Source organism: Dermacentor silvarum, chromosome 8, assembly GCF_013339745.2.
Source record: "Dermacentor silvarum isolate Dsil-2018 chromosome 8, BIME_Dsil_1.4, whole genome shotgun sequence".
Lineage (NCBI taxonomy): Eukaryota > Metazoa > Arthropoda > Arachnida > Ixodida > Ixodidae > Dermacentor > Dermacentor silvarum.
The window spans coordinates 14,513,832-14,527,146 of NC_051161.1; the positions used below are offsets into that span (position 1 = coordinate 14,513,832).

Sequence of the window (13,315 nt, forward strand, 5' to 3'; positions counted from 1 at the left end):
AAGTATACGTTGTGTGTGTATGTGGTGCATGCATATTTCTTTTCTTCCCCCCCCCCCCTAAGTGTGTGTTTCTTTTTTTTCCCCCTAAGCATTCAAAATAACTGAGTAGCGTTTACTTCTTTTTCCTAAATCTTAAATTCTTTGCACTTCTTTCAAGCACTTAAATTACTTTTCTTGGCAATGCCTTGCCATGTTTCCATATACAAACCTCACGACTACATGACTTGAACACACAAAAGTTTCTGATGACTCCAGAACATGGACTCACAAGCACATATTCCACAAAAATTCTATTTTCTGCATGGTGCCCAAGGAGGCAGATGGCACATGAGAGGTAATAGTTGGAATTGGTTTGCAACATGAGCAAGCATGTTACCTGGTCACGGAGTTCAGACAGTTGCCTAGACAAGGTAGTCACCAAGCGTTGGGTATCCTCCAACTGATTCTGCAGTGTGCGCATCTCATTCTGTTCCCCGTCTGCCTCATCTGCTGCGAGTGACATGGCACGCATACGTGGGAACCATTCCAGATTCTTTTCCTGCAGCACCACAAGGTACAAACAATGTCACGAGGTCCTGCAAACATGTAGTTATAGCCTCGCCACACATTGTGCTTATATTTTTGTACTTCAGTCAACGGAACAGTGGTTGGTTTTTTTTACCACCAGCTGCGATGTTTCAACTTCGATTTCAAGATGCAGTGGCTACAGTTAAACAAGGTCAATGTTTTGAGTCAATGCACCAATATCTCGGCACATAATGAAGAGCTATGGCTAAACAAGTTAGCATTCAGTCTTGGAAGGCAATACCATCAATCCGCCTTTTCTATCACACTTCCAAAGAAAATTGTTCACCTGATGTCTGCTTAAGTTCTTGTGCAGCTGCGATATTTCATGCTTGCTCACAGTAGTAGAAAGCATCTTCATTGACAAACAGTACTTTGTGAAGTCTCAAGGCTTTCCAGGCAGTCAAGGTACTGTGCTTTGTTACATGTTCTTTAGCACAAGTACTTTGCTTATTGGCTGTACAACACCTCTTGCCAAAACAGTTAAATTTAAGATGCTTCTCATTTTCAAATCTTTTTCGGTGATCTGGTGAACATGTCCCGGACAACCGTTAAAAAAAAGGAATGGTGGTCTTCATAATTAGTAACAAAATTGCATAGGGTGGAAAGTTGGGCTTGTTGGTGGTTCATGACTATAGGTACAACACGAGGAAGACAAGACTGTCAGGAAGAGATGCACACAGCATTGACTTTCAGCAATTTTTTTTTTTAATGGTGTGCAACATGCATGCACTCAATCACACCAGCATGTCACAGTCGTGCTGGTCAACCAGAGCATGTGTAGGCCCAAATGGACAGCAAGAACTTCACCATAGCATGTAACTTTTACCCATAATGTCTATGAAGGAAACTTACCTATTTTGTTGATAAAGTTTTCATGGAGTGCTTACACAAATATTGAACAAATGTGCAATCTTTTCCGCTTTAATGATTTCATGTAGAGTTAAACCTAGATATAATGAACTTAAGTTTACCGAAATTTTCAATATAACCAATTTATTAAATTTTTTGAAAAACTTGTCCATAGAACATCGTGTATTTAGATCCTCAATATAACAAAGTGCACATATACATGGCGCTCTTTGGCCATACCTGGCCCTTGCGCCACTAAACCACACACATTCATTCATATACAGTAGAACCCCGATGGTACGTTTTTCACGGGACCGTTATGAAAAAAACATAAGAGCCGGGAGCTTGATGAGGGCGAGTTCGTGTAACATACTTGAAGAAAAAAGCAGTGCAATAGAGACGAGGAGAAAAAGAAGACAGTATAATGGATGGGCGCTAACTCGCAATTAAATTTTATTTGAAGAAACAAGGTTTATATACATAAAAAATGAATTGCACCACCGTGACATCATGAACTCTCTATCACATCAGAAAGGCAATCTCTTTGTCAGCAAGTGCCACTGACGGGCAGCTAAGAGATTGCCTTTCTGCTGCGATTAGAGAGTTCATGGCATCACGTTGATGCAATTCATTTTAGGAGCGAAGCACCTTAGGGCCGAGCCTTGTCCCTCGTAGTCTGTAGCTCTGGTTGGCATGGAGACCGCTATGTATGTATGTATGCATGTATACGCATATATACATATATACAGGGTGTTTCAGCGAACACTTTCAAAAATTCTTAAAGGTTGCCTGTGGCAGATAGCACAATTCTAGTTCATGAGCTGGTCTACTTGAAGAGACGGACATTACTTACACAAGAAATTGAAATGCATAATCGAATAATTAACATAAATTCACTAATTAAGTTTTTAACTCATTACCTGATGGGCCATATTGCAATTTACAAATTGCAGCCATGGAGTTCGCAAGGCGGATCCACTTGAAACAAATTCTCGGGATGACACCAGTTTCGAGATATTAATTCCCGAACTTTGCGGAGAAATGCATTGGCGTTCCAGTTAGGTTCTTAACAAAACGTCGCTTTATGCATTGAAGCACAAAATTAATTGGAACGCCAATGCATTTCTCTGCAAAGTTCGGGAATTAATATCTCGAAACTGGTGTCATCCTGAGAATTATATTATAAGTGGATCCGCCTTGCGAACTCTACGACTATAATTTGTAAATTGGAATATGGGCCATCAGGTAATTAGTTAAAAACTTAATTAGTGAATTTTTGCTAATTAGTCGATTATGCATTTGAATTTTTTGTGCAAGTAATGTCCGCCTCTTTGAGTAGACCAGCTCATTAACTAGAATATGGCTATCTGCCACAGGCAAGCTTAAATAAATTTTGAAAGTGTTTGCTGAAACACCCTGTATATGTATAGTATATGTACGCCAAGCTCCGGCTTCCGGAAGCCGGAACCGGAAGCCGACTTCCGTTTCCGCTTCCGCTTCCGGAGAACGCTTCTGGTGTTTTTCTCTCTCGTCCGTAGCTAGGGGCGCTGCAGTGCACAAGGGCGTTCGTTCCCGACGTGCGCTCTCTTTCTCTCTCGTCCGTAGCTGTGGTTTACCCGAATGATCCCCCGGTGCTTCGCCCACTCATCATCATTCACTTCGTGGATATGCGGTGATTTTTTCTTCATTCATAAACTTCTTAACATTTGCTTATTAACTATATTAACAAGCATGGTGTCAGCGTGCACAGGCAAACATGAACACTAAAAGTACTGAAAGTTGGGCGAGTTGGTAGCTATTCATCTTGAAACTGCAGCGCGCACACAAGAAACGAGGACAATAAGGCAAAGGTGATATAATAATAGTTTAACAAATGCACTGTCTTGAACAATTAGAAGGATTGTCTTATACATTTCAACCTTGACATAACGGAGTTGGTAAAATTGGCAACTTGCTTCATTACAGTAAACCTGCTTATAACGAACCTCCATATAACGAATTCCTGGATATAACGAAGTTTTTCTATTCCACGCCGTTACTCCATAGAAGCAGATGTTGAGACCTCTACGTAACGAAGTGGCAGCGGACCCCCTTGAAATTACTAATTTTCCCCGCCGACAACCTAGAGATTTTCCCAAACATTTTTTCATTTTTGCGCGAGCCCTCGAAATGCCCTCGAAAAGTTCTTCTCACACAAAATGCACATACTGTATGTATTCAAATATAAGGCAAGGTCTTTTCCCATAATCCTTAGCTTTGAAATCACCCTCCACCTTATACACGAATTTTGCCTTACAGTGTGTGGCCTCACAGCAGTACGTGCCGCAATGCCATGAAGCCACACTATAAAGCAAAATTCGCGCTTCTGTGAAGCCACACCTAAAGGCAAAATTCGCATATAACCCACACTTCACATGTTGAAGCTCTCCTCCCCCCATATTTCATGGTCACCATTTTGCGTTTTGGTTGTGTTAGTAATTCAGTACTTTGGGCAATCCCCGCTGAGTCTAAATAATTTGTTGGCTACTCTATATCACCTTAGGTTAGTGTGCATACTCAGTTTAATCGTTTTATTGGGTCCCCCACTGCACTCTCGCGCTGTAATCGTGACCACCTTATAATCGAATAAATACGTTAATTTGTATTGGTTTGTACTGGACCTCACGATCCTCGGATTCAAACTGGCCTATATTGTGCTCAGAATTCTCTTCATAAACTGCTTGTAATGCAAAAGGAATGAAGTAGCATGCAAAAGACGTCCGGCTAACCTTGATCATGGAGTCCACATAACTTTCAGGCCCCGTAAATTCAGTTGGGTCCTTGACTCGCACCAGCACAATAAAGTAGAGGTAGTGCCAGAGGTTGTGTTCACATCGAATGTGTTCTTCAAATGACACGCTCTTGTTGTCAAAAGCTGATCTGTCCAGACCTGGTCACAAGGAAAAAAATAAAAATGTTTCGCAGAGAAGGAAATAAGTGGTCAAGCTGCACAAAACATTTCCTCTTAAAAGGAAACGCAAAAGGAGGACAATTTAAGTACAAATGTCCTTTTATGTTCCCAATGCTCGTCACACCACAGAGCTCACACATACTGAATCATCAATACTTCTCAATTGATATTTCTTGAGACAGAATTGGGGTAGCATATGTGACCAAATGGACAAAAGCATGAGCACAGCTGGGACATGGAGGCTCCTTCGTTAGCTTCTAGACCCAGAGAACACCAAATCAGCATCTAAGCAACAGCTAGAATGACTCATGCATCAGTTCAAAGGCAGCAAAAAGAGCTGTAGAGGAAATAAAAAATCGGTACGTAAGCTCGACAGGCCCTGAATCGTTGCCGGCATACACAGGGGCACAGAATCCCGAATTAGACGCCCCGATCTCTATTTTGGAGGTCAGGGCTGAAATAAATAGACTCCGAACCAAGTCAGTGGCAGGGCCAGACAAGGAATCTAACAAGATGTTGAGAAATGTGGATGACAGGTCGATCAGAAATTTGGTTCCCTACATGCAGGAATGTTGGGAGCAGGGCTCCATTCCACAGGAATGGAAGCTTGCCAACCTTATTTTTATTCCTAAGCCTGGCAAAAAACTAGGGTTTGAAAACCTACGCTCCATTTCACTCACCTCCAGCGTGGGTAAACTTACGGAGCACGTGGTGCAAACGCGTCTCAATAAGTACATGGAGGACAGAGGGTTGTACCCGGACACCATGTATGGCTTTAGGTCAAGGCTGTCGGCCTGCGATGTAATGCTACAACTAAAAGAGCAAGTCCTAGATAAGGACACAAGGGACACAAGAGTGATCCTGGGATTGGATGTTGCGAAAGCTTTTGACAACGTAAGGCACGTCTCTATATTAAAGAACCTGAGTTCCGTTCATGTGGGCAAGAAACTATATGACTATGTCAGGGATTTCCTCACGGATAGGAGAGCGACTCTAAAGATGGGGGAAGAGTCTATCTAGAATATAAAACTAGGAAACAGAGGGACGCCCCAGGGGTCTGCTATCGCCGACCCTTTTCAATGTGGTGATTATGGGACTCCCGGAGAAACTGAGGGTGATAGAAGGAATCAGTCACAGCATATATGCCGACGACCTAACATTATGGGCATGTAAAGGTGATGACGGACAGATTGAGGAATCCCTGCAAGCTGCGATATGAATAGAAGAGTACCTGAAACCAAAGAGGCTCGGGTGCTCGACAGAGAAATCGGAAGTTCTGTTTCTTAGACCACCTGGAAAGAGGCACTATGGGCGAAATGATAAGGCAACATCCACCTCCATGTCTACGGAGAAGAGGTCCCCGTGGTAGACAAGATTGGGGTATTAGGCCTAATTATTCAGGCAAATGGCAAAAACTCTGACATGATTTTATGACTGGAAACCAGCGCGAACCAAACGTGTAGCCTCATAAGAAGAATCTCGAACAGAAAATCGGACATGAAGGAGGCCAATCTGCTGTGACTAGCGCAAGCTTTCATCATCAGCAGAGTGGTATATGTTGTTCCCCATCTCAGACTAGGGGTAGCGGAATGCAAAAAAATTGATATCATAATACGGAAAGGCATCAAAGTAGCGCTTGGCCTCCCTCCGAACGTGTCCACGGACAGGTTAATGCAACTCGGAGTGTCTAACACGCTCGAGGAACTCGTTGAGGCGGCGCTCACAGGGCAGTATCACCGACTACTCGGGACAAAAGACTGGAAGAAGGGTACTGGAGAGCCTGGGATATCAGCCCAAGCAGGCGCAAAGACGATCACGGGATACAGACCGGCACATCAGGGACAAATTTGATGTTCCACCACGACCCAAAAACATGAATCCAGCCTTTCACGAATGTAGAAGGAATGATAGAGTGGAGGCCTTACAGGTGAAATACCAAGGCAGGAACGACGTCGTGTACGTGGACGCGGCGAAATATAGAGATAGGAATGTCCACATGGCTGCAGCAGTCAAGGAGGATGGATCCCCAGTGTCGTGCTGTACGCTCAGTGGGGCCACAACCGTAGAGGCTGAAGAGATGGCCATAGCCCTCGTTGCTAGTCACCCACAGGTCAAGGTGGTCATCAGTGATTCTAAAAATGCAATCAAAAATTACTAATCAGGACGGATTACGGCAGCCGCCGCCCAAATATTAAATGGAGCCAGGGGGCCCACGGAGCGACTACTGCTCGTCTGGGCGCCCGCACACCAGGGTCTCAAGGGAAACGAAGAAGCCCACAAGGTCGCCCGAGGTCTCACATTCCAGTCGGCCCCTAGGGCGGCACTTCAACCCGCTGAGGACGTAGACAGAAATGAGGAACTGAGAACCTATCAGGAAATAACTACGCATTACAGACTGAGTAGACAGGCCTTTCCGGCGGCGGACCGCACGCTCAGTAAGAAGCTGCAAACAGGGGTCTTCCCAAACCCCACGCTATACAGTAAATTCTATCCAGAAGTCTTCAAACCACAGTGCAGATTCTGTAATGAAGTAGCCAATATGGTACACATGGTGTGGACATGCGAAGCAATATATGATAGCTCAAATACGATAGAATCCTGGGAGGCCTTACTACGCAAGCCGGACAGCAAGACTCAACGTGAAATCATCGGCCAAGCTCTAGCTGCCGCTAAGTCCTTCGAGATCGAGGCCGCTGAGTCCTTTGGGATCGAGGCCGCAGATAGAGGCGCTGCGGAGGAAGACCATCTTCTGCGGCGTTAATTGACTGATGGAAATAAATGTTATTTCTCTGTCTCTCTCTTCCAGCATCAGATATGTCTTAGATGCATACTCTCGGTGCTTTAATGAGGAAGCCCAAACTATGTGATAACAATTCTTTTAAATGCTCACTATGGTATTGTTAACTATGAATATGCCATATAATTCTGTCAATTGATGGACAGTGTAATTGGCATGCAAAAAACATTCAAAAGTGTGTCAGCTGTTCACTAACCACAGATGAAGCACGTGTTTCGCAGGGTCTCTTCCTTCTGTTGCTTCTCGCTTCTCAGATCAGCAAAGGTGTCGATGATGACACCAAAGATGAGGTTCAGCACAATAATGATGACCACAAAGAAGAACAGCAGGTCATACACGACTCGAGCAAAGTATAGCGGTTCCTGCACAAACATGCACATGTTTGTTTGTGCCATAGACCTGTGTTCACAAATGCAGCTGCAGTGCAAGCAATAGGATTTCAGAGTACACTGCACCTACAAACTGCAAATATCACCCACATGCATTCCACACCAATCATGGTCTGTAACACAAACATCAGATCATGTTGGTGACTATTACAAAAATAACATTGGTGAAGTACACACCTTAGCACTAGGTGGTCGTAGAATGTCTCCTATACCTCCACCATTACGCAAGCCATGATTCATTGTGGTGATTATGCACATTACGAGTGAGTCACAAGCTCGTTCAGTTGTTGTGTCATCATCATCTGAATCACCGGCATCTTTGTTGCCAAGATTTGGCCGCTCAGACGCATCACAAAAGCCTTCAAGGCATGGTGGATCACTTTCTGGCCCTGAAACTGAGAAGTAAGAGAGGCAATAGGGTGCATTAAGATCATACTATATTAATTGCAGTTATAGGCTGAACAGAAAGTTCCAAGATAACAATGTGCAGTCCACTTAAAACAATACCATTTACAATGATTACTGGTTGTAAGATAGGTAATATTGGCTACTGACCTACACTTAAAAAAAAATACAGAAAATGCTGGATACAGTAGACTTTCGCCAATTCGAACCCGGCCAAAGGTCCCGGCTGGCGACTATGCATTTCTATGGGCCCAAACTTTCATTATTTCAATCCTCAGATAGGCCTTTGTTGACCAGTCAACACGCATGCGCCTGACCCCTATGGTGGCCCCGATAGCGACCCCTTTAGTAGCAGCGTCTGTCTCGGGGGAGCTTAGGGGACAGGGAATGCATTGAGCACATGTCATCTCTCATCGAAAATGCCCATTTTCGGCCTGCCCAGGAACATTTTCAAGCAGTAACCATAGCTCACAATGCTTGATTATGGTATTTACCCAATTCTAATGCACGCTTTCTTGTAAAAAAAAACTGGGGCGAAAATTGCTTGCGCGGTGCAATTGCACACGGAACCAAAACCGCCTTCGCATTGTTCGCATGCTTTGCTGCAGAAAACAATGTAATGCGGCGAAGCTGAACGTGTGGCGAAGCTGACTTAAGGAATTTGGCCGCCATTGTGCAACAATTTTTCTTGCCAAACAATCGGGTGTGCGTTGGATTTCTACTTTGTTGAGGAGTTTGAATGTCACTTCTACTTTAGTTTACTAGTTTGACATGTAGAAAGTGTGAGCACATTTCATTCAGGGGCACCTTAGTTTCACCAAACAGTACTGCCAAATGAATCGCGGTGTTTTGACATTTTTTTTGCACCTTGTTTTATTCAAACCGCCGAACAATTCTATGAATTTTGTCGGTCCCGTCAGGGTTGAATTAACGGAAGTTGACTGTACAAAGATATCTGGCTACAACGATTAGATTTTCTTTCTTTTCTTTAGTCACTTAAGAGGGCACTATAACAGGCAGTCAGTAAAACAAATTTACCTCAGGGTAACAAATTAACGAAACACGGCTATTAACTGTGCAACTAGTGCAAATGACACATAGGGTCAGTCCCTGTTCTCACAACAGAGAGAGCATCGACAATGCCATCAACACCATCAGGCAGCACTGTTGTAACATACAGGAAAAGATTCCAACATGTGACGGATCGTAAGAGCCAAGAGATGATGCGTATTACCAAGGAAACAGGGCTCTATATGCACTGTTCGGGCGCGTCTGCATTTAACAGCTATTTGCATGCTTGTACAGCTGATACATCTGACATGTCTTAGCCAGCCATGACAAGATTCAGGTGAGCACCATGTGACAATAGCGCCATGATTAGCAGCCCCAAACAGCTGTGGATATGTAGTGCCAACCAATGTTTTAACATACAATTACCTACATATTCCAATATGTCTATATCAATATAAAATTAACACTACCACGAAATCATAACAGCAAAGTTATGTACAGTCCCCCGCATTTTTAGCTCTATTGCACGAGCGTCAATCACACGTCATTTTAGCGCCTTTAAGCGGCGATAATCAGCGAGACCGGCAGAAGTACTCTCAAGTGCACTAAGCACTCTCCTGTGCAAGAGTCTTCTAATGCGATGTTTCCTTCAGGACAACGTACGACCTTATTATAGTGTTCTCGCGCGATATAGCTAAAAATGCGGGAGGCTGTACAACAAGATTTGTCTGCTGGGCTAGTCGGTGCATGATTTTTTAAAAAATGTTGAGTGCAAGTGGAATGAATAAAGTAAGAGCGAAGATGACATGGAGAAGTATAGTCAACCACAAAAGTTTACAGAGCACGGGATCTCGGAAAACGCTGATTTCCAAGCAGCCTTTAACAGTAGCCAGTAAAACTGTACATCACAATGTTGTTTGCATATACTAGTAGGGGATATAAATGCAAATACCAGTCTGCGTTGTGAGGCTGTGGAGGTGTTCAGCTTTTTCTCAGATCTCATGGTCTGTAAGCTTTTGTGGTCACCAGTACAGTCACAAACTTTACGACAGTGAACACGGGAGCAAGTGTCACACAGTACATGCAGAGCATTCTGGCAAGCGGCTCGCACACTCTCATAGTTTGCAGATTTAGCGCATGTGCCCCCTGATCGCATTCGCGCATTGTATGCGAAATTCTACAGCCAGACAATAATCAATGCACATGCGCAAGAGACTGCCTGACACCACATGTTCCTTCATTTCCAGATTCCATGTGGTTGTGGCAGTAGCAGATGATGCGGGAGTGCTACTAGGGAGTGCGTTCTCTGAACCTACAAACCACGAGAGTGCGTTAGCTGCTTGTCAGAGTTTGTCATTTCAGTCGCAGTGCCCTACATGTACCGCACGCCGCACGCTCCCATGCTCACTGTGATAAAGCTTGTCACTGAACATGTGTGCATAAAGTTCTCTCTTTTTTTGTTTCTTCAAGTTGTGACACCAAAAAGCAACACAACCATGAAAGCACAAAACATAGAACTGGAGCTCACTTACCCCGCGGCACATTCTGAACAGCACGGCTGTCCACTTCAATGAGAAAGTCATCCCGGAAGAACAGGAATGCAACAATGGAGAACAAGTACACCAGGATTAGAGCAAGCACAGCTGTGAGAATGATTGAGCGACCATTACGTGTCACCGACTTGATGACGTTAAGGAGTGTTTCCTCCTGGTAGACCACGTCTAATAGAAGCACACTGTAGAACAGTGGGTGTCCTACTAAGCCCAGTGCACAAAAAACTAAATAGCAGACATGGTACAGAAGCTCCATATCGGACAGCATGTGGCCAAGGCTACGTGCAAATGTCCCATGATTTCCTACTATGCTCACGAGGTGCACCGTGCTGAAAAGAAGAAAAAGACACTGAGAATCTACACATTACAGAAATGCACCATTGCTCACAGAAGTTTCTCAAACATGAAATCTCAGAAGCACTTGATCTCATTACCAAGGAACACAATCAGTGCTTGAGAGGTATGTTGTGTACACCACACGCGTGCAAATTGCACGCCTCAATGTTTGCCGCATTAGTGTGCTATAAAGATGTATAGCTTTTTTCGTTCCATGTCCTAAAAACTTGTATGAGCACCGGTATCTGCAATCTGAACCATAAGTCGTTTTAAAATACAAGGAAAAAAGCAATAAAGAATTTCAGCTTGTCCCTAAACATGTTACCGTTTGCAGAATACCAGGTTACCGGAGAATTGGATGGCAGCAGCAATGCTGGAAGCGGCATCTCGTGACGAAAAGTTTAACCAGAGAGTGCACAAACTAATACTGCAGTGATGTACCATATTCTACTTAACTGCAGGTGTAAATCAACAGTAGCGACTTAATCGCTCACATACAGTGGCTTCCCTTCAAGAAGAAAACTTTGACAACACAAAAATATTTCAAGCACTTTGTAGTCAGACAAGGTGTCATAAGATGTTACCAGCGTTGCTACAGCCATCCACAGCTCCAGTAATCCAGTATACATAAATGATAACTTTACGGCTGTAATTTTAAAATGTTAAGAAAAATAACTTTCTTATAAGCTGGTCACAGAAGCTTAATTCTCACAGAGTAACCTGCTGATATATCATATTTATTTCGGCACAAGATGACAACAAGGACACATCACAGCTAAAATCACAATATGTCTCGTGGCTAGAAAATCTCCAGATAGTCTCCAGGACAAGACTTGCTTACATGTTAGAAAACATAATAGAGAAAATGTAATTGCAGTGGTATGCATTCATTTAATAAAATTTGTGTCTGACGTAAATGTAAACTTAAGAATAAACACAATAATTGTTCGAGTACCCAAGTAAGGACAATCACCAGACATATTTTCTAAATGTAAACAGATTCACTATCTACTGTGTACAGAAAATGAGTACTGACCTAATGGCCACATTTACTGTGCCCAGTAACCACAGTGTAGGCTGTAAGCCAAGCCAGGACATGAGACGCAGAATGCAGGCACAAGACAATGCTCGTATAGATGATGGTCGCGGTGCCACAACCACCGCTGCCAGAGATACCAGCATCAGTGCCCAACTCAAGCCACTCAGCCGTGGGTCCAGTTCTGCACAAACCGTATACCAAACCAAAAAAATAGGGGCTACCACCAGAAACCACGTAAGCATATAAAACTACACAGTGAGCTCACTTTCTACTACAGTTATTCTACAAGGCCAAAAATTGTATCTCTTGAGAGAGCTTGGCTTTCTGACCAATTCCACAAGCAGTACATTCTTACAGCTGAAGAGCAGCGATGGAAATCGAAGGAATTTGGAAGTGAGACCAAGGAAGGAAATAAATGCTGCATTTAAAGTACAATAAACAAAGGACCCCATTCTAAATATAGCTAGTACCCAAGTTAAAATTATTCAAAGGGTTGCTCATTCCTCGGCAGCACGACTGCACTGGCTGGAGAAGCAGTAAGAGAGCACCACAAACTGAAGTAGTGAAATTCTGTAAAACAACTCCTCTTATAGTATGCGTGGGCTTCGAACAAAAGATGAGGAAGATAAGTGAGAAGGCCGGCTTAGGGGAAGCAGAATGTGAAAGTGCTACATCTACATGTGCACATGCCACCAAAAGGGCAGTGCCTAGGATAACGTAGACATTAACACTACCTTGCAAGCATTTTCATTGAAATAGTATACGACAACCCTAGCACTTCAATCTTCTGATTTGTCAAGTTTGTTTATCTTAAAAAAAGCGCAATGTACCACATCAGAAGTAAACGGATTAAGGCAGCAAATGCCTATACCTTTGGCTCCTTCAAATGGGTAGAAGGTTGCCACTATGACATTGACCAGAACGGCTAAGTTGAAGGCCACAGTGCTCCATGTTGACATGTGCCGGCTCACCCAGTAGAGCACTGGTTGACCTGAAAACATGATTTGTTTGAATGACTATGCTATTGCTAAGAAACAAGAATACACTCACAATGTTGCTATGCCTACACACAAGTACTAATGTAAGAAATAAACATTTACCTCGCAGTTTCTTCTGCCACTTCATTTCATTGAAAAGGTCTTCTGTCCGCTCAAAGAAATCTGAAACCTGAAATAAGCACCCCACTGAACATACAAGCACAGAACAATCAATGTGCAGCACTCACCTTACTAGCTTGCTCATCTCGCTCTGTTGTGTTGTACACTTTTACCTTGGTTTCCCGTGTTAAAAATTCACACACCTGTGGTACAGGGAACACAATCTGCTCCATTGTGCGATCATGCCTCACGATCTGCATGCAAAAGATAATAACCGATGTCGCAGTTTAGTACAAAAGACAGACACTACTCCTATGCCGTA

General features: G+C 43.4%; 1 protein-coding gene across 1 annotated transcript in view; it reads right to left on the reverse strand.

The window, feature by feature from the left end:
* Positions 1-13,315, reverse strand: part of LOC119461957 (inositol 1,4,5-trisphosphate receptor type 1-like) — a gene marked incomplete at its 5' end in the record, with an annotated part of 266,368 nt that overhangs the window by 4,571 nt on the left and 248,482 nt on the right. The window contains 2 exons of the mRNA XM_049672350.1: positions 377-538; positions 4,185-4,345. Coding sequence (XP_049528307.1) covers positions 377-538; positions 4,185-4,345 — 323 coding nt within the window. The remainder of the gene's footprint in view (positions 1-376; positions 539-4,184; positions 4,346-13,315) is intronic.